Source organism: Brachyhypopomus gauderio, chromosome 3 (genome assembly GCF_052324685.1).
Source record: "Brachyhypopomus gauderio isolate BG-103 chromosome 3, BGAUD_0.2, whole genome shotgun sequence".
NCBI classification, from domain to species: Eukaryota; Metazoa; Chordata; class Actinopteri; order Gymnotiformes; family Hypopomidae; genus Brachyhypopomus; species Brachyhypopomus gauderio.
In genome coordinates, this window is record NC_135213.1 from 20,061,872 (window position 1) to 20,083,738 (window position 21,867).

Consider the following 21,867-nt stretch of genomic DNA (forward strand, 5'->3'; position numbering starts at 1 on the left):
CCATGCCTGTGAAGTCAGACCCAGACAACTTCTGTGAAGACCCAGAGTTTTTCTAATCAACATCTAGGACTTGTCTTGGACCAAAGCAAAGTACAGTTTGTAAGTATTAAAGCTTTAGGGAATGTTCCTGTTAAGTGGCTTCCCTCTAAAAGAGATCAAACATCCAAGGAAACAAGATCACTGTATTTTCATTGCTTTTTTTCTGCGTTATACATCATAGAGCCATTGACAAACTTAACATTGATTATGGTAAGGGTTTTAGAATAGAATTAGAAACAGGTCCTAGGTCAAATTTATGAAATGTTTACCTAACGATGAGGGTTAGGTAATTATATGAGGGTTGTTAATTCTGTGGGAATGCCTGCATGTGCACCTCAGCTGAGCGTGCAGTCCTAACGCGGGATTACAACGCCATCTAGAGAACACATCTGGTGACTCGCTTCCAGATTCAGGAATGCAAAACGTTCTAGGCTGTTCCGACACACATCAGTACACAGAATGAGAACAGAAATTATGGAGTTTTTAATTTATGTAAAAAATGCATTTACCCACTTAAGCTGAACAATATCTAGCACTTATTATTTTGTGGAACACAGATGGTCAGAGCCGACGTCTTCACCGTCTGAACAAAGTAAAATAATATTAAACAGGCAAAGAGACTGTCAACTGTAACACATAGTTAAACACAGCCAAGGACATACTGAAAACATAAGAACAGATAAAGGAGCAAAGGAAAGAGCGTTAAGGAGTTAAGTGCAGTAATGGTCCGAATCAGAGGAGATTCTTCTCAAGTCTTTTTTCCTTTCTTCCTTCTCGGCCCCTTCCTAAGGAACCAGCTCAGGTACTGTATATTTTTCTCTACACATTTTTCATGCAAGCTTGGATGAAATATTTGAATGAAATACAAGTGGAAATATATTTCTTATCTCATAGGTTATTTGTTAAAATGAAAGATGGAACAAAAAAAAAACTAAACAAAAAAAAAAAACTGAGGATGTGAGAAACATCATCTGGATTTCATTCAACAGAAGTAACACAAGTCCTCTATGAATAGTGTTTTTTGAGGAAGCTACTACATTCATTTCCATAAACGTATGAGTCCATATTTAAAAAATTGCCAATGACCTCACGTTAGCATTGTGTTTTTTTTTTGTTGTTGTTGAATATCTGTGCCATGGAGAACAATACAGACAAATAATATCGCAAGATACACGTGTACAACAAATTACTGCATATCTACTAAAGACTGCATTAGGTAGGTAGGTCAACATTGAGGCTAGCTGCCATGATAGGGGAGAGGGTTCCCCATTCTACCATTACCAAAGAGAACCAAGCTCATGTTCAAAGACAAAACAAAAAACAAAAAAAAAAAAAAAAAAAAACACCATACAACTCGTAGGTTGCCACTGTGTGTACATTTGTCATTTACTGTTTGGCAAATTCTTATTTGACCTCTTCAAAATTCTTGTCTTCGCCCCCATTTGCTCAGTATATTCAACAACTTGGATAGGACCTGTGCCTATAAATTAGATCTACTGTATATACAACGTAAATCCATTGAATAGTTATGCTACAGTTAAGGAAAACCATAGTTGATGAGCCCAGAAGGAGTAATTACCTGCATACACAGAAATGCTTGGAGGATACCTGGAGCCCCAGGCAATTTTAAATGGATTAATTTCAATTGAACTTCCAGCTCATTAGGCTACCAGCCGTTCGTCCGGGGAAAGCAAAATCCATCTTGGTCAGGATCTCTCCACTATCCAAGTTTTTCCCAGAGGTAGTAGAGATGGAGGCATGGGACTAGGTTGTACCCAGATTTGATCTAAAATATATTCTGTAGCTTTAAGTACGCTATATCAATATATATGCATATGTTTGTGTGTATTTAAATAATTCTTTAAAAGGCCTCCTGTTGCTCTCCTGCTGTCCACGTTCAGTTGTCCTCCTCATAACAGCATCCGAAATTACCTCCTCGAGTATTGCGTGTCCCTACCATCTTCAAAATTTCACTCCGCAATGCTCTTCTGCTTCTAATCCTTCACCCTTTGGCACCTTGGACTGAATGACAGATGAACGGAGGTGTGGCGGGCGGGCTCAACTATGGAAAAAAAAACCGGTCTGTGAGGCCAAAGGTCACGGCTGCGGCGTCCCTAGTTGGCGTCCCTCTCTGCTGCGGCGGGAGTGGCGTCCCCGCCGTCCTCGGCCTTGGGCCGCTTGGGGTCGGGCAGCTCGGGCGGCTCGCTGCTCGGCCGCTTGGTGGGCAGGGAGGCTGAGGCCGAGGCGTGGGTGGCCAGCATGTGGAGGGGACTCGCTACTGCACGTGGCGGGAAAACAGGACACAAAGGGGGGAAAAAAAAAATCACATCTCATGTCAGCTCTCCACGGGTTTGAACAAACAGCAGGAAGTTCTCCGGGCCGCTTACGTTTACAATTACCCTTGGAATTTGAAAGCTGGTGAATGAAAAAGACATAGCGGGTCGCTTACCTGTGGTCGTGGATCCTTGGATGGCGGCCACCACATGAGTGCCATTTTGTGTTATGGCCTTCACAGGGAGCTGGTGCTGACCGAGCGGCGCTTGCTGCACTATGGTGACTGTCTGGATGGGTGTGGCTTGGGATGTCTGAAGGATACGACTGGCTCCGCCTAAAGAGGCTGTCGTGATGGTGGTGGGCACAGCTTCTACTTTCACTGGACACAGGAGGGGGAGGTGTTACTCAAATCCCCATAACTTGCCTGGCATTTAGCCATTTCGCACCCTTTACAATTCTCACCTTTGACCTCTTGGTGGTCACCGTTCTCCTGCAGCTCCACCTTGCCATCGGCCGGCGCGGCGAAACCAGCCACAGCAGCAACGGAGACAGCAGGGATCTGGTGAACGACGTGGACTGTCTGCACAACAGGCTGCTGGCCGGCGGAGGTGGTGGTGGCGGGGGCCGTGGCTACGGTGTACGTCACAGGCTTGAGCGTCTGAGGGAGCTGCCTCTGCACGGCGATCAGCACCGGCTGGCTGGTGACAGGCGAGCCTGCCAGAAAATGCACCCCAGTGTGAGCTGAGCGGCAGAAGCACTTCCCGTTAGGACAGAAAGGGTGATTGGGCATCGATCAAAAACGTTCTAATAGGGCCAAATGATATATTGTTTGTTAATCATGAAAATATTGGCCTACTGCAATTCTGATTTCGTGAGTCTGGCTTTAATCACAGATCACAGTGTAGACGTTACCGCAAAAAAAAGAACCGGCAGTCAGTCCGGCCCTAAACAAACCTGATGTGTTCTGTGCAAAGCGTGCCTCCTGGATCACAGCTAGTTTTGGCTGAACAGTTGCAGCTGGAGCAGGGACAGCGACGGGCTCCGGATCGGCAGGAACGGGGGAGCCTTCCCGCGACAGGCTGTCCGGAGTCTGCACGCCACTGGAGTGGGCCGACAGCACCCCCGTGTGGTTAGGAGAGGCAGGGGCACTCCTGGAAGGTACGAGATAGTAAAGACAGGACATGAAACACCTCCAGGGAGCAGACGGAGGAGCAGCACTTGGTCACGGCCAGCGGCTGGTCACCTGGAGGACAGTGGGCCGAGGGGCGTCCTAAAACAGGGTACACCGCGTGGCCGCCGCTTGCGGAAGGCCTGGTCAATGAGCTTGCTCTCCGTGGACGGGTCTATCCTCCAGAAAGACCCCTTGCCCGGTTCCTCTTGAGATCTCGGCACTTTGATGAAGTAGCGGTTTAAGGACAGATTGTGGCGAATGGAATTCTGAAATGCGGGGAAGGAAAAGCACAGGAATGGTGTTATGGCTCTGGACATTGAATGGTATTATACACTAAAGGGAGCACATAGACAAAGAAAAGAACTCCGTACATGTGTATGTCTGAAATGTAAAGTTTACAGACATTTGTAATGGTAAATTATTTTGTAAATAATTTCTTTTATTGAATAAATACTAACCTGCCAGCCCTTATCTGCTGTTCTGTAGTATGGGTAGTTCTTAGTGATGTGGGTGTATATACCATTCAAAGTAAGCTGTTTATCTGGGGCCATGGTGATTGCTTGAACAATCAGTTGTGCATAAGAATATGGTGGTTTTGAATCATCCTGTTGTAAGCACAAAGGAAAAAAAGACAATGTTTTGCAAACCCTAAAATCAATTAATTTAATCAATTAATTATATATTTTGAGTGTTTAGTAATATCTTCCATGATCAAACACAACAAGCAAGCACAAAAACAATTCTGTAAAGTCTTTAATTCCTTTAAACCAGGAATAATTCAGAAAAAAATATTCATCAAGTTACATTTATTTAATCAAATCTCACGAGGTGGTCTTGGAAGAACAATGGTGGTGATAGTGCCGCAGGTCTGAATCGGGGAGGCCCAGCGCTGCGTGCTAACATACAGCCTCACATCAGACGGGAAGCGACTCTGTATTCTTTGATGAAACTAGGGACGTGTTTGTCTGATGTCGTATAAATCACATGAGACTTCTGCGTAATGCAACACAACTGCAGAATTTACAAAAATTGCAACCAAGAAGCCTAAACAGTATATGGTGACTTTACCAGTGTCACCATTTAAAATATTTTTAAGTCAGTGTGCTAGTGCAAACACAAGAAAACAAGTCATGTGATTCTGTTAAATTCATGCCCATTCTTGGTCCTACTGGTCAAGGACCCGTCTGTCTAAATGGACAGTGTGTGAATGTTCAACATTCTGATAAATATCAATAAAAGATGATGCAAAAGCTTCTCTAACTGTCAAGAAAACCTTTAATGTCTCATCACTCCTCTTCAACAGCAGCCAGATTCCCCCCGCACTGCAGTCTATATTTGTTTTTAAATAGATCCAAAAGAGAGACTCAGATCTGGTGGCCTACATTTTGTCGTATGCATGATTGTCTAATAGCTGGTACTGCACAACTGCGCTAACTGGCAGCGATGACGGCTTATGGTCCAACGCTGCACAAAACGAGTGCTGGCAGCCGTTTAAGAGTCGGCCATATCAAATAGTCCGTCTTACAAACACCTTCAAATTTTTACAAGGAAGTGATATGGGCTGAAGTGCAGGATGGTGTACCTTTGGACTGTCTCCGCCAGAGGCTTCCTTGTCGTTTTCAGACTGGGAGCTGTCCCCAATGAGCTCGGCAGCCAGCCCACGCCCCACCCTGTAGCTGGACAGCCCCGCCCCTCGAGGACTGGAGGGACACGAGTTGGCGGCACTGTGAGGAGACAAAAAAAAGAAGCCAAAATGTTAGACCGTTAAGGTCAAAGAAACGCCTTTGGGCACAACTTGGAAGAGGGATCCCTGCCAACAAGACATCTGCACCTAGAATAATTACAGAAATTAATTAAAACAGCCGTAAATATTAATATCCCCAAATACTGCCACCTTGAAAATCATATGGATAGCTTTAGAAGTGGTCTAGATAACACAGAGATTTAACAGGCCTAACTTTACACCCATTTCAAAAGAATGTCCCATTTACGGAGACAGAGATGTACTTATGTAAAACATATTGTGTTTAATAAACAGGTCCAATATACCCAACATTGCATATTAACAATCGCCATAATATGTTTTAGTCTTCAGCATCAACAATGCAAAAGTCCTGATGCCCTGCTGATTTTTTCAATGACTTTTTCCACCTGCTAGAAGGGCGTCTGACAGAACATTCTGGCAGGCTTCAGGATTCATCCTGCTCCTTCTGCCCATAGTCACATCAATTAAGATATGCAGAACGTGCCCAGAGCCTATCACCACCCAAGACAATTTTCACAGACAAAGCCAGCTTTCTACATTGTGATTTTTTTTAGATTGTGACTTTTTCCCTTATTTTACCTTTTCACATCATACTGTAGAAAACAGCAACCGTTATGACATTCCCATATCCGATATTCCCACTGAATGTCATTGATCTTTGTTAGATGGAGCAACTTTCTATCTCATCTTGTACTACCAGCCTAGAGGTTTTTCCACTGCGTGTCGGTGCCCCATTTTCAGCTATTAAATGTGGCTCCTCGAGGCCCTGATCGTCGTTGGTTGCATTTAGAGCACGTTATATGTTAGAAGGGCATTGTGACCTCAACCCTGTCCAGCAGGATTTTAGACATACTGTAATAGGGCCACAACTTTGCAGCTTCTGATGCACCTGACTATAGTCAGAACAGATTCCTCTGCTATTCGAGGTACCTCCCTACGCAGCATGGCCAGATTTAGACATGTTTCCACAACCCATTATTAATCTGTGCCATGGATGCAAATTCTGATTTCGGCACATATGTTTACAACCATCAGTCTGGGGGGTGGGGGGGGGGGGGGTGTTATTAGTGAAGGATTATTCATTTATGTACTAGGCTTCCTTGGTTGAACCGGTCACCTGTAGATGCTGGGCTTTCTTCTTTAACCATGTGCTGATTACACTGCGTTTATTTCTCAGATCGATGCGTAAGGAGTCTTCAGTCTCACCGACAGACAGCTCAGAGACAACAAAAGCCAAGACTAAAATCAAGACTAGCCATGCTTCCACTGTGACTGCAAATAAACCATCCTGCCTAAAAAGAAACAGCTGCAACCCCAACTGTCTAAATACTGGGGGGTGGGGATACACAAACCATGCTAGATTTCCACCAAATTCCTTAAATGCAAGAAAATACAGGAGTTCTGGACTCAAAATATGTCCCTGTTTCAATTACTTACTAAACTCCAAGACCTTCCTTGCAAGCTTTGGGTTTGCCAGGAGCATGAGTGTATTTTGCCTACGCGAGCAATTCTGCTGTAGTTAATTCAATTGCTATTAACAGGCTTTTAAATAAAGAACAAAGACTAATGATAAAGGTGTCTCTCATCCATGACTTTTACTGCACTGTTTCCGTTTCTTGGATAAAAACACCCCGGATTACTTGGTGTTGGTAGCAGCAGTTTTTCCAAAAGATCTACAAAGAAGACATGCTTGCACATGACCAGTGTTCCCAATATCACAACATTAAGGTGAAATATTTCCCATAAACACTTAAGCATTTCCCCACCAAAGACAACATGTTGTGCAATATTTTTATGTGACACTAGTGATCCTTTGACGAGATCTGGCTAAAGATTTCCTGCATTCATTGAACTTAAATTAGTTCCTTTTGCCAATACCATGAATTCGAATACCATGAATCATTGCTTCCACAAGTGTATTAGGCACATGGTTTGACACTAAGGGCCATTCTGTAACTAGCGGAACATGAAGATGCAGATTCACCTGATGGTGCCAGTGGGGGAGGGCAGGGGGCTCATCAGGTGAGCGATGTTGTCTGGAATGTTAATGGTTAGCGGCGAGATCTGGGGTTGGACCGACTTCACAGGGGACTCCGGGGCGTTCCTCCTGTCTTTTTTGTTGTTGGACAGGGCAGTGAACGTGATCTTGATGTTTGTGCTGGGAAATCGGAACGTGCACCTTTAAAAGAGAGAGGAGGTCATTCGTAGGCCACCGTGTCATTTGTACACATCTCCAACCTGCAGCATATTCTGCATTTTACACAAATGTAAGTTGAACCAACAAATCAAGTGTTTTAACATGAAATAAATTTGACTTTGTGTTATTGTGACAAGCCAACTGAGTAGTAAACAAGGCACAGGCCTGAATGCCATCCAGTAACATAAACCATAAGGTATCTGTGGTTTATATATGGCCACCAGCATGACCAGGTTACATAAGAGATATTACTTTTTTATTAACATAGACAGATATATTTGAACCTGCGCTAAAGCCTAAACATAGACACCTCATGAGATCAGTTTAAAGGAGACTTTTAAAACCCCTTCATTTAATTCATAATCAAACTACACAAACAAACTCCTCATTAGGATGAAATGTTAACTTAATGGATCAGAATATTGTTGGTCTGTATAACAGAATATGGCACTGAGCCTCCTAAATTTGTAATATTATGACAACAGGTTTGAAAGGTCAAGAAAAGGCCCGTCTTGAAAACAAAACAAATGGTCCCACACCACAGAAAAAACGTCGTCTCACTTAGGTCCAAATTGCATCATGTTGTTTTCATAGCACGCGATACTTTTAGACTACGAATATCTTACCTAAACTGAAATATTAAGCTACATCTGTATAATCACGCGATCAAGGACTGCGGTAGGGAAACTAATGGTTCAAAATAAAATGCCGTCGGAATATTCCGATTTTACCAGAAGCGGCAAAGTTGAGGACAAATCCAGATATACTGCATTAAAGCACATGCAGTGAATTAGAATTCAATCACTGACACACCTTTGAGGACATCAAGGGTTAAGGGACAGGATGTTACCCTTTAGCTAAGCAGAGCCCGTCTCTTTTTCAGGACAAACCTTAAGTGGTTATGAGTAATACAGAAATAAACCGACTTCATCGAAGGGTTAGACGTGAATGCAAGAAGAAGAAAAAAAATCTGCTTGCAGAGAACTGCCCTGGCGGAGAGCTAAGGGGGGGGGCAACTTAACGTTAGCAGACAAGCTAAGCAGTGCTGCTGCATTAGCAGGCAACATGAGACCTGTGTTGGTTGTAGTTGTCATAATCAACACGTGCTACCTTGCAAAACAAAACAAAAACTGCAGCTAATCGGCATAAAGGCACTCGGGCGTGCGATCGGGTTTATTTGAGAACACTTGATAAACACTGATGGTCTTACACTCGGGGAAGCTGGAGAGGAGGAGCCCCTCGTCTTTGAAACACCCCATCCACGAACACCCCGTTTTTGCCGAGGCATCGAAGATAGAAGTCTCCGCTGCCAGTTCCGTCTTCGCCCGCGGTGAAAATCTCAAGATGTCTCCGAGAAATAAAGCTTGAGTGGCCCATGCTCACGTCCACTGAGCCCTGTGATGAATTCCTGCCGATGGTTACCGAGCGCTTCTTCATCAGGTATTCGAATTCTCGGCCCTCGAGCCGGGCGACTGCCGACCCTGACATCCCGCTCACCGCCATCTTTTAGATCTTATTCTTTTGACGTTAATTTGCTCTAAGATAAGTCGGGGCTGTTTGTGATTGTTGTTGTGGTGGGGGAACTAATTTCAAATTTAGCCGGGGGATCAAATCGAAAGATAAAGATAAATGCGGAGGAACGTGCCAGTATGGGGACAGCGGCTCCTACCCACCGCCGCAACAGAGAGAAAGAGAACAGGATAAAACCTACCAAACAAACCTTGGGGGCGGGCCAAGTACGAATGACAGCGCAACGGACCAATCATTCCAACGATGATGTATTGAAGATAGCCTTTCACCGGTTAGAACCAGAACTGAGCGAGTTTGTAATGTGTCGAGGTTGGTTGCACGGTGATCTTGACACGCATGTAAATGGTGTGTTGTAAGAGACGGATTGGTGAGATTGACTTCACGGTTTTCTCAAGAAGCATTGTAGCTGTACATAAAATACCTTAATTCCAGCGCTACTTCACGGAATGTCCGAGAGTATAAAAAAATAATCGGGCGAATTGAATGTCCAATATAATTATTCATCTTTAGAAGCAGTTTTCTTGAAATAAAATAATGCTGTGAATGGGGAATATTCAGTTTGACAGTCTGCCTCAGCCTATTGCAAGATTCTGTCGGGATAAACTGTTTTCAGTTTTTAAACAAAAGACTGATCAAGAGATGGATGCAAAACTGAAGTTGGTCGATTGTTGCCGTTTTAGTCGTATAGCCGTAGTAAAAATGGATGCTTGGTAATGTTTTGTTTGTTTTTGTAACAGATGTGGTGTCTAATTGCTAAAAACTGTAACCTCGTTGTACCACAAACATTTTAAGGCGCTGTGGTTGTTAGTAAACAGTGATGTGACCGGTGGGTGTGGCAAAACATTACCAAACAGCCAATCCGTATAGACGCCAATTAACGAATTACCAACCTTTAGTTCAATCATGTTTAATTTGTCACATGATAAATTCTCTGCCGTTTCCCTGCAGACCTCACAGTCAAAGCATACATCATATAAATCACGCTGCTTTAGGTGTAGTCACTTCTACCTTCAATCACGACAAAAGCATTAAGTTCTAATCAGCATATTCCAAAAAAAAAAAAAAAAAATACAAAAATGAAAGCAAAAAATTATGAAGAATGAATGCAGTTTAGGCATAAAAATACGATTGGGTTATTGGACACTTTGGTAATCGTTTGCTGATGTTCTTTAAAAATGGTTGTAGAGTGCATTAGAAAGAAGAAATGATTGATTTTATTTCACTGACTTAAAACTGCCCTACCACTATTACACTACACCTGTGTTATTATTGTTAAGCAGATCTTCATTTTCATCCCATCATGTCTTCAAAATTGATCCCTCACCAAGTTGCATTGGTCACTAAAGACCATATTCACATTAAATGCTGTACAAAAGGGGCAGATGCTTGATTATTTCTTGATTATTATAGTGTTGTAACCTTAAAAAAACATGGAACTTTGTCTAGACATTTTAGCAACTCCTAGACTTTTCTGATTTAATAGAATCTTCCTTCTACCCAATGACTCTTCTGTGTTTCATGTATTGAGCACGTAGCTGCTATGCATACTATTATAATGCATTAAGCATATGAATCGATTCAGTTAAACAGATTAACTCCCAGTAAACTGAAAAAAAGAATATTGCACATACGTGTAACTAACATAAAACAGAGAAAACATCTACAAGAGTTTTCCCCATGCACTATTCTATGTAGTTACATGGGTTCTGTCTGGCATTTTGTGGTTATACAACACATAAAACAAAATCTAACACTACTAATAGTTTGTACATACATATTGATATTATGAATGATGAAAACATGTACACACCACCCCTCATAAGACGGGAGACACTGCACTCCATCCACTAGGTTAAGTGGTATTAGCGGACAAAAGGACTTCTGGCTAACTTTACACTTTATATAAAAATAAAAAAAAACAACACAAAAGAACAGCATTCCCAATGGAAGACCTTTAAAAAGCAACTGTTGTCTGTTCAAAAAAAATATATAGATTCCCTCTTCTTTTAATCTGAATAGACCAGTCAATTTGTGTGTTATCTCTCCAGAGTCTCTAAGATAGAGGGCAGAAAAAAACCAAACAAAAACAAGCGCACACACACACACACACACACACAAAAGTGAGCATACAGATCTCTCAATCTCTCCTTTTGACCAGGACGTCCCTGATTTGCTTCGCCTCTCAGAAGTGACACTGGGTTTTAAATGCAGAGTGCAGTAGGTCCACTGACATTCTGCAAATATGGAGATGTCAGAAGGAAAAATATCGCAAATCTGGAGAGGGGGGGGGATCTGTGTTCAGATCTTCTCGTCAGTCATTTCCAAGAACTGTGCGTATACATCCCTCGAGCACTCCCCTTTTTGGTTGAACAGGAACTTGTAGTAGCTGCCATCAGCACAAATGGCTGTGGAAAGGAAGGAGGGAAGGAAGAGTGATGGTCAGAAGGACAGCGCAGTAAACAAGTCACATGACCAAGACCTGAGTCCACATCCTTCCCCCATATAAATAGATACCACTCATTCATTGCGATGCTTAGCAAGATGTTCAAGTAAAAATGGAAATGGCTACGTTTATTCCCACCCCATTACTCAGGCTGAGAGCAAGGTTATTTTAGTTAATTCTCAACCAGATGTTCTAGAAATAACACACAGCTCCACTGCACCTATGACTGCGTTGGGCTCAGTTCCAAAGGCACAGACACAGGGTGAGCCAGATGGTACTTGGAACTTGGAGAAACTCCACTTGGAGCTGAAATACTTGGGAAGGAAACTGGCTGAGGCCAAACTATAAAAATAAATAAGATAAAAATCAAAAACATGAGATGTATAAAGAGAACATTTTAGCAGTAAGGAAAGCAAGCTAGTGCAATTAAACACTTCCATCAAATGCCATCATTATTCTTTCCAAACCTTGATTGCTTGTTTCTTTTGGGGTCTTCTGCAGCAAATATGTGGACGGTACCATGGTCACTTGACACACAGATGAGAGATGCGTCCTGGTTGAAATTAATGCTGAGAGGGGAAAAAAACCCAAACAATTCAATGTGGTTTAATCTGGGGTTATGTGTAAAAGTATAATAATGTCAACAACTCACCAGTATATGTTCGCAGTTTGTGATCCCCGTCTTAACTCTTGGATCAGATGACCCGCTGATGTGTCAAATATTCTGATCAGAGTCCCCTGAACAGATGAAAGCTCGATTAACCAGGTTATGTAAACAACCACAAACACCTACACTACTCTCAGATGTTTGGATTTTGTGGGACTTTTTTCTGGTATTAAGCATGATACACAAATCCTTTTTAACTCAAATTTACAAACAAAAAATTTTTTTACAAAAAAAATAAATAAATAAATTCTGACATGAAAAACAGACTGAGAAGGCTTATGGATTACTACATTTTAATCAGTGTAACAGCACTTTTCTAAAAGCCAAAAATACTATGCATAAGATTTGAGGTCTAGATAGACATGAAATGTAATGATCACAGTGCCTTGAAAAAACATGTTCATTCTGTTTCTGGTCTACAAGCACATCCACTCAGCACTTACTTTTTCAGATGCCGTGGCTATCCGCGTTCCCTGGAGGTTAAGGGCAATGCAGCACAGAGCTCCCTCGTGAGCTGGAATGTCAACCGGTGGCCTCTCAGTGTTAGCCAGGTCTACTATCTGCACATGCCCAGAGTGAGTGCCAGGAAAGGCTAGCAGGGAGTTGTTGCTGTTCGGACACAACACACACAGACCTGCAAACAGGTAGGCACACTGCATCAATAACATCGAAACTGGCAGTAATAGGGAAAAGGATGTCCAATAATAAAATACAAATATTAAAGCTTGATTTGCTTTCCTAGCTATCTTTTAATAAACATTAGCTAGAAGATCTAAAGTACATGTAAAAAGAAAAATAGAACATAAACCTTGATCAATAATGAGGAACAAGCCATCTATGCAACTCTTTATATTATTTTCTTCGTGGCCGACATACAAAACTCACCTTTGGGGTTGTAGCATGTTTCGAAGACATGTAGCTGGTGAGGATTATGTGTAAAGGTAAAGACCTTGATCATTGAATCCAGGACCACCACAATTCTGAACACAGACAAATAAATTATTGTTTCATTAATAATTTTATGCTCTTAATATTTCTGGACATTCAATATAATGTGTTTGTACACATAGGCCTAAGAAACGCAACAAAAATATACAGAGTGCTTGTAAATCTATCCCTAACCAACAGTGTGTGCTATTTCAGTGTCCTGGAAGTTTATGTGATAAGGAATCTTACATGGAGTGAGTTCTAGATTAAAAATGAGTCATCACTGCACACTCAGTACTACTGCAATCGGTAGAGAAGTAGTTTCAGAGTCACACCACAGAAGTTACATGAGACATAGAAACAGGGCTGGGCAATTAATCAAAAATACATCAAAACTGATATTCAGAACCTCTAACCGACAAAATTTTGTCCATGCCGGTTATTTGCTTTTAATTATATCATATTACATATATATTTAATATAAATATATGTTAATACTTTGCCCACATTGTAATTACAATATGACGTCTTTCATTAGAAAAAATATCCCGGTTTTAATATCTGACCACTTGTCAGTGAAATATCAAGGGCAAAAAAACACAACAAACCCCCAAAATCGTTCATTAACCATAATCGAGGTAAATTGTTCATTTAATCATGATATTAAATAAACTAGAAACAGTACTACATAGAAACAGTGTCTGATAGCATGTCTGTTTACTTTGCTTAATACCAATTAACATTTACAGTTAATTGAGAAAAATCAAGAGGTAGAAATGCTGAAATTAGGAGCCCGAGTATTGAAGTCTTGCACTTGGGCTGCCTAAAATACTGTGTGCTAATCTCAGTATTGAACTTTGCAATATTGACATACTGGATATGAGCCATCTAAACAAAATCACCAAGCTCAGACACTCCAGAAAAGCACTCCAAAACAGCATTCTACTTTATGGCAAATATTTTGACAATTTATGCCAGACAGACTTCACCAGTGATTTCGAAATTTTACTTTTTTACTTTTTGATATTGGGCATTATGAAAACAATCACAGAAACATTTACAAGGCACTTCAAATCCTTGAATACCTGTCTCGTCGTAATTTAACAGCTTTGACTTCTGTGGAAAACTCTATTTCAATCACTGTTTTTTTCTTGAGGTCATCCCAGATCATAACTGGCAAAAAACAGGGAAGACAACACACACGTTGCTCTAACTTTAAATGCAAGTATGCTTCAACTTGAAGTGTGCACAGCAGCCTTAGCACAAAGTGTAAAAATTGAAAAATGACTGAATCATTTGTCACATCACATGAAATGTCATTTCTCAGTTATAATAAGCAGCAAGTTCACAATGTCATTTTGCCACGTTGTGCAGCATTAAGCAGAACATACCTTTATTGGGTGGATATTTGGGTTTCTTGCCTCCACCAACAAGAGCAAGATAGTTGCATCGAAAAAGCATCTCCACATGGCCAACCCCTCCCTCAAGAAACTCTGAAAGTAAAACAAAAATTTGAGACAAAAAATTCTTGAGCAGTAAAGTCTACAATAAAGCCACATTCACCAGATAATGCAATCTCCCACCAGTAGGATTCACACTTACTCCTGCAAAATAATTTATTGAATAATCGATCAGTCCACTGGTTGTCAGTTCCTTTTTTTATGCTACAAAGTGATATATACAGCTAGTCCAAAGAGCACCAAATCTTATACCACTACCACAAAACGATGTCAATAAAACTGTGGTCAAGTCAAAATCTGGGTAAAGTATCTTCAAAAGACCCAATGAGCCATCCTATGTGAGACATATATATATGTGGGGGATTGTTTTTAAATGTAGAATTAGAAGCCACTCTGGAAAATCACATGTGCTGGGCTGCAGGCATAAATAATTAACTTCCTCTTACAGCATTCTTTAGCATTTCTGGAGCAAATAAGTAATTGAACAGTGCCTTATTTTCCTGATTTTACATAAATTACACAAAATTAATGAGATCTCATAACAGTAAACTACTAGTAAGCAGTTATTTTGGAAAACGGATGGATACAGCGCCAGTCACCTTGCTTTTCTTTCTCTTTAAGAGGATCTGTGTTGTACACTCTGAATCCATTTTCCATTCCACATGCAAAACACCCTGGAAAGATAGAAAATACAGTCTTGCCTTTAAAAATCGTTGTGGTCAAAACACTCGTAGTCTAGTAGCTAGCCAATTACATAGTCCAAGTCACGTGAGCTAATATTACACCAGGTTACCTTGCTAGCTAATTAGCTTTTGTGAGTCATCTAATGTTCTTAACCAGTGGAGTAAACGGCTGACGCGTTATTTAACCCTAATAATGTATTCTACACCAACATTATTGTGAAATCTTGTGTGCCATAAAGCCGCACTGTCCATTGGGTTTATCACAACTCTTGACAACTAGCTAGCTAGGTAAGGAAACCTACTTCAGCAAAGAACTCGAGAAGTGTGACTGCAAGTTAGCAAAACTATTGCACAAAATACGTTACTGCAATTGTCCAACTATAACCTCAAACACAAGTGTACTGACAGTATTCCGAGTCCAATAACTTATCTTAACATGGTTAGTTCTATTCACAAGGTGGGGCTAGTTAGCTAACACAAATTACGTTAGCTTGGCCATAGCTTGCTAGCTAGCAAAACATGTAAACATCATAGCTACCATGGTCTTGGTTGAATCCAGCATAGAGAAGTCCATTTCCGTGTGGATTGGATGGCAGTAAATTCATGGTGAATGTAAAGTATTTAGCTTCCTAAATGGTCAGAACTACCCACTTGCTTTTAACCAAAAGACACCATTCCTTTAACTAGCTTCCGACGATAATATTTGACTTGCTAGCTGTATCACCAGAGCCCTGCTAACGTTAGCCAGGAACGCTATTTGGCTGTGTTCCTGCGGTCCCTCCTTTCGAGACAGGACGCTCAAATGCTCACAGAGCAAGGACAGGAAAACTAATCACCGAGAGCAACGGATCCGACCACCTGCATTCTAAGTGCCGTTAACCTACCTAGCTATGTTAGCTGGAAAACTATGAGATATTTGAATACTTTTAAGCGCTTCTGTTTTTTGAAATTGCTTAGTTAGAGGCAAAATACCGTGCATAACACAAGTGCCATATCCGTTTTTACTCTTGAAATGTAAGTATAATTAGTCTAGTTAAGTCCACTAAACATATGACATATGTATGACATATGTATACCTAGGAAAATGACATATGTATACCTAGGAAAAGTAATTCTTTGTAGAGGATTGAAGGTTGGCAATCCTCACGTTAAATTTACGTGCCGAAGAACCCAAGTATGAAGATAAATCTGTTGCAGCACTTGGATAGATCTGTTGCGTGAAGGACATGACTTGAGAATTTGTAAAACAAAATCTGTATTCGTATTTTTAATTTGAGAACTTGTAAATTAAAAGTTGCACTTGTATTTTTGAACACAAATTCAAATCTGCCCGCCTCGACTTTTGCAACACATATCTCGGTGACGGTGTACTTGTTGCAAAGCTGATTTGTGCACTTGTACGGGGAAGTGGGCGGGGCGGTATGGTGGGCGGGGCAGTAGGGTGGGCCATAAATCGTGACTCATCAGAAGCACTTTCATCAATTTTAATTTTGATGACTTAATGTCGTTTGCCATGTATACAGTATTAGCAGAACAGTGCGTATAAAATAAATACCGTGGTTTGGTGTGCCATCATTGACGGAGATTAATCAGGGATCAATTTTCTGCGTCAAGATTTTTTAAAGCATTTCTGATGAGTCACGATGCTTGCACAACTTTGAAGTTACGTTGGTCCCTAAACAGTCTATAGCGAAACATAAACAAAAAATTGTGTCTGAAATCTAACAAATTCTGCCTCCGTAGGCAAAATTCTGTGGCAAGAGGGTGCCGTCCAAATCAAATAGCCTACTACATACTACTCACGTACTGATTGGGTCCCAAATCGGTAGGCAGTATGAATGAATGAATGAATGAATGAATGAATGAATGAATGAATGAATTGTTCAACTTGTATAGCGCCTTTCTAGAACCCAAGGTCGCTTTACAATTTTTATACAGATACAACTCTTACACACCCAATCACACACCGGCAGTATGCAACCAAAGAAATATTTCTCAGTATGTGATAGATACCTGGATGACGTACTACTTCCATGAAATATTCCAGAATGGGATCTTTGTGATGTACTGCATCTGGTCATGCAACAATGACAGACACTTTTTCAATTTAGAACAAGGAATGTTTCCTTGCCTAGGAAAACACTACTTGACATGTTAGTCCAGTTATCTTTCACATTCTAGAAACATTCTTTTTGGTCACATACTGATTTGAGGCCCTATCAGTAGAATAGTAGTCATTTCTAGCATCATGGGTTTACCATATAAGAAAAACTTTACAGCACTTTTTTGGACCAACCTTCCATTTTTGCCCACTAACAACACACTGCTAATATCTATGTATATGGTGGCCAAATGAGTTCAATTACAGTTTTCTAACATTGCATGTTGTCATGACTTCACTTTTGAGTGAGGAGGTGGACTGTTTATGTCATGACCAAAACCAACTTGTTTTATTAGTAGCATTGAGTTCCAAAAACAGAGTCATGGAACAGGCCAAGAGACTCTACAGATACTTCTTGATATAGCAGCGGCATTTGACCAGGCATCAAATCTCTGTGTCCACAGGCATGATGGTGTTAGCATGTTAACCTGGTATGTGGAGTTGTCCACCATGAAATGTGAATTCACTGTCAAAGTATTAGTCACCTTTTCACAGTTTTCATTGTCTAATATTTTTGGTACTGAGCTCCCATCATTCACTACCTGTGATGGATGCATCAAACTTTATCTCCTTCACATGTAATAATAGCTGTGTAGGTTTTCATATTATCACACACCAATGGACACCAACTCAGTTAAGGTACAAGAGACTTCACAACAACCCCAAATACAAACGAACCTTATAAAGGGTGCAGATAATATCTTTTAGGTGTATAATTAGGATGTGTGCCATGTGATTAATAGGCTGGTGAGGCAGACCAGTACAACCCACCGGAGGGTGTAGCAGAGGGCTTGAAAAGAAGGCTACACTGATTAATCACTCAATAAAGATTGTTTAGGTAAGATTGACTGACCACTAAAACAAGCATAATTTTTGTAATATTATAGCACAAAACATTGTATGTAATAAATAATTAATACATTATTTAATTACAATAATGGGTGTATCAAAATGTTCCATCGTAAAAGACCACAGAGAAGTCATCTTTAGTATTCTTTGTTTTCAATGTCTGGCAGAGGGCTCTCAAGTTTTGGATTCATGTCAGAGTGTGAGAGTTGTTGACGGGGTGTGGCGAACGTAAGTTGTTGAGCGGGGTGGAGGTTTGTATATCGCGATCGATCGCCAGTGGAGGGCGACATAGATATGGATCGGAGGTAAATAAACTAGATTTTTATTTCTCGCCGTGTGAAATCGGAAGTGTGGCGTGTGAGCGTGTGAAGACGGTCAAATGCGTGTGTCACACGCTCAATGCGTGAGACTTGAGAGCCCTGGTCTGGCATCTACATGATCGTTTCCCATTACAGTATTTGGCAGACCCCTCTATCCATAGTAATTTTTAAAAAGTGTTTTCTGTAGTCTTCATTCGATAAATATCTTAATCTGACAATAGGTCAGATAGAATACTATCAGGCTACAACAATAGCTAGTATGGAAAGTAAGACATATAAAAAAATAAGAATTGCTTAGTGAGTATTACATCGTTTAAAGTCCGCCAAATCGAGTCTAGTCGATTGCCCTGGCTGTCTTGGTCATTTTGACCTGTCCCTTCGTAATAATTGGCAGGCTGCGTTTATGGAGTAATTATACGTCACTGTGTTCTAAACGTTCGAATATAAAATATCAATGCCATTATGTTAATAATGGCTCAAAAAGAGATAGTATAATTAATATTTATTCAGAAAAATAGTAAAAGCAAGTATATTTACTATACGGTTCCATGGTGTAATGGTTAGCACTCTGGACTCTGAATCCAGCGATCCGAGTTCAAATCTCGGTGGAACCTATCTATTATTGACCCAGTAAACCATAAATATTGCGTGTATATATATATCACCCATGTCCTATAGGCGTATTTAAAGCAACTACAGACTGTCAATGGAAACAAGAATACATTTGTACAGAACTTCTACGAAATCTTGACCTGTCACCCGGATGTTGTGATTCCAAGCCAACATGGCGGCCACCATAAGGGCATGCTGGCTGTGTTACTCAAGATCCATAGACTTTACACACAGAGGTGAATTGTTACGACAGCTATTCAAGAGATTAAACGCAGACAGAAATTTTATTCGCTATTTAGGCACTACCCACGTTTACTGGAACAAGGGCACGGATACTTCACAGGTACGTTTTCAGTAAGATAGCTAACATTGTAGTTATAGGATCAATAAATTACCAAGTAGTTGTATTATACCAGATTAAAAAAACTAGCAATTCCTACGCGGTGCTGAGTAAAGTACTCACTACATTGTGTTCCTATTACATTTAACAGGTTTGTCAAACTACTGCCATTCCAGTTGGTACGTCGCATTTAACCTACAGTAACCTACAGTAGCAGATACGGCAGGCATCCAATGTTTAATTTATGCACATTGTAACTATGTTGTTTAATTACAGATAAACTGAAAATCACTTATAGCCGAAGCAGCGGACCTGGCGGTCAACATGTAAACAAAGGTTGTTATATCGAAGTCTGCAATGTGCTGCAGTATTAGTGGTCCGCAGTGTCCGTGATGCCTGTAAAATAGCTTTTAAAACTGATTGTCCCGTTTTCTCATAGTCAATTCAAAGGCAGAAGTACGGTTCCATGTTCAGACGGCAGAGTGGATACCAGATGAAGTCAGAAATGTGATTCTCTTAAAAGTAAGCCGAATTTAAAACGTAAAGAACTCCGTTTTAAATTGATCGTTTTCTACATGGGGAGAAAATACATACTAATATTCGTATTTCTAAAAAAAACACAATATAAAGCCTCATGTTATTCGATGTGTGCTCCGAAAAGGCATACGATATACAGACACGTGACTATACCGTTTTCTGTCTTTGGAAAAATATTTTTGGGAGTATTTGAGGGCTTAAATGAAAACGGATTGCATGAATTATACAAATGCTATACTTTATCCAGGTATTGACGTTTGACGTTTGAAAAGTTTTATTTCGGTTATGTGCTCCACAATCAAAAAGAATATATATACAAACAAACAAACAAAACAACAACACAACCTCAGTTTGCTGTAAGTAAAACATGTCAGCAAAATACATTTAACCGAAAAGGTATAGGTTGAAGCTTATAGCTTATTTTGCCTACCCTTTTTACATCTCACATTCTGTATACCAAAACACAGTCACAAAATAACATAAAAAATAAATAATAAATAAATAAATAAGTAAATATCACCCAATCCATATATAATCACTGTACAAGTTTATAAGAATTTACTAGTTTACTCTTGTACATTTTTTTAAATTTACTTACTGAACTACACATTTTCATTTCCTTACTGCAACTATTCCATAAAGTTAACCCCCTAACTGATACACATCTATTTTTTATATTAGTCCTTGCTCTTATTTTTTTTTTATCTACTTGTTTCCCTAAGTTCATATGTATTGTCTCTAATTTCAAATAACTTCTGTATACTGTTAGGAAGAGAATTTTTTTCTGCCTTATACATTATCTGTGCAATATGTAAATCAACTATATCATTAAATTTTAGAGCATGTATTTTAAGAAACAGTTTATTAGTTGATTTATAATATGCTGCTTGGTTGATAATTCGTATTGCTTTTTTCTGCTGCATGAAATTTGGATGTGTGTTCGTTTTATATGCATTTCCCCATACCTCCACGCAATAGGTCATGTATGGAACTAATAAAGAACAGTACAGTATATATAGTGAATTTTGATTTAAAATATGTTTGGTTTTATACAGTATTGCAATAGTTCTGGACATTTTAGTTTTTACATTATTTATGTGTGGTTGGTATTGGTGGTATTGGTATTTATTAATCCATAGGTTTGCACTCGCAGAATAAAACACGGATAAATAAAGCTGGAGAATTAATAGTAACCTCTGAGGTCAGCAGGAGCCAAAACAGGAACCTGGAAAACTGTTTGCACAAAATCACTGAGATCATCTCCGAGGCGAGTCAGATGCCAGCGGAGCCGTCCACGGATGATGTTGCTTTGAGAGCTCAAAGGTGAACCCGACAAAGCCCAATGCAACTCTAAAGTTAATGTCCTAGATTAAGTATTAATGTTTGTATTCAATGCATTTAACTGTTTGTACGTAGGTTAGAGAGAAGAAATTTGGCAAGGCTTAAAGAGAAGAAGATCCATTCTGCAACAAAGCGAGCACGACAAGTTGATTTTGACTGATTTCTTCTCTTTTTATTCAATATACGATCTTAGTTTGTGTATACTGTTATGCATTGGATTGGTTGATTTAATACAATGGATTACATTTTTTACAATACACCACTATAACTGATATGTATTATACAAAACAAGCATTAAATGCAGGATTTGATTCATATTTTTTTTGCTCATCTGATTAATAATTTATAATTGCAATTGCCCTGTGTCTACACACTACTACTACTACTACTACTACTAAATAATAATAATAATAATAATAATAATAATAATAATAATAATAATAATAATGTGTGATTAATAATAATGTGGTTGATTCAACCCTGGGTTGAAGATACATTAAAGAAAAAATGGCTTATGGATAAAAAGAAAAGAAAGATGTGTTATACAAATG

At 39.9% G+C, this 21,867-nt stretch overlaps 3 protein-coding genes and 1 non-coding gene across 5 annotated transcripts; 2 read left to right on the plus strand and 2 right to left on the minus strand.

Annotated features, from left to right (window-relative positions):
* Window positions 1-499: 499 nt before the first annotated feature.
* foxk2a (forkhead box K2a) lies at window positions 500-9,142 on the minus strand. Of its 2 annotated transcripts, none has more exons than XM_077000138.1 (9): window positions 8,657-9,142; window positions 7,234-7,428; window positions 5,067-5,208; window positions 3,943-4,089; window positions 3,557-3,750; window positions 3,268-3,464; window positions 2,776-3,027; window positions 2,489-2,692; window positions 500-2,317 (listed from the first exon to the last, which is right to left on the minus strand). In XM_077000138.1, the coding sequence occupies exons 1-9, from the start codon at window positions 8,947-8,949 to the stop codon at window positions 2,154-2,156; spliced, it is 1,788 nt and encodes a 595-aa protein (XP_076856253.1). In that variant the 5' UTR covers window positions 8,950-9,142; the 3' UTR covers window positions 500-2,153. The 2 variants fall into 2 exon arrangements, with proteins under 2 accessions (XP_076856253.1, XP_076856252.1); XM_077000137.1 differs by having other exon boundaries at window positions 2,776-3,054.
* A 725-nt stretch (window positions 9,143-9,867) lies between these two features.
* Window positions 9,868-15,967, minus strand: wdr45b (WD repeat domain 45B). The gene is made up of 10 exons (XM_077000139.1): window positions 15,695-15,967; window positions 15,073-15,147; window positions 14,405-14,506; window positions 14,099-14,186; window positions 12,972-13,066; window positions 12,530-12,720; window positions 12,072-12,157; window positions 11,887-11,988; window positions 11,640-11,761; window positions 9,868-11,381 (listed from the first exon to the last, which is right to left on the minus strand). Exons 1-10 carry the CDS (start codon window positions 15,759-15,761, stop codon window positions 11,275-11,277), a joined length of 1,035 nt encoding a protein of 344 aa, XP_076856254.1. The 5' UTR covers window positions 15,762-15,967; the 3' UTR covers window positions 9,868-11,274.
* Window positions 15,968-19,028: 3,061 nt separating this feature from the next.
* Window positions 19,029-19,100, plus strand: trnaq-cug (transfer RNA glutamine (anticodon CUG)). Its single transcript has one exon. It is a non-coding gene; the product is annotated as a tRNA-Gln (tRNA).
* An 11-nt stretch (window positions 19,101-19,111) lies between these two features.
* Window positions 19,112-21,633, plus strand: mrpl58 (mitochondrial ribosomal protein L58). Its single transcript, XM_077000141.1, has 6 exons — window positions 19,112-19,441; window positions 19,590-19,617; window positions 19,715-19,774; window positions 19,878-19,960; window positions 21,129-21,298; window positions 21,392-21,633. The coding sequence occupies exons 1-6, from the start codon at window positions 19,271-19,273 to the stop codon at window positions 21,474-21,476; spliced, it is 597 nt and encodes a 198-aa protein (XP_076856256.1). The 5' UTR covers window positions 19,112-19,270; the 3' UTR covers window positions 21,477-21,633.
* The last annotated feature ends 234 nt before the right edge of the window (window positions 21,634-21,867 follow it).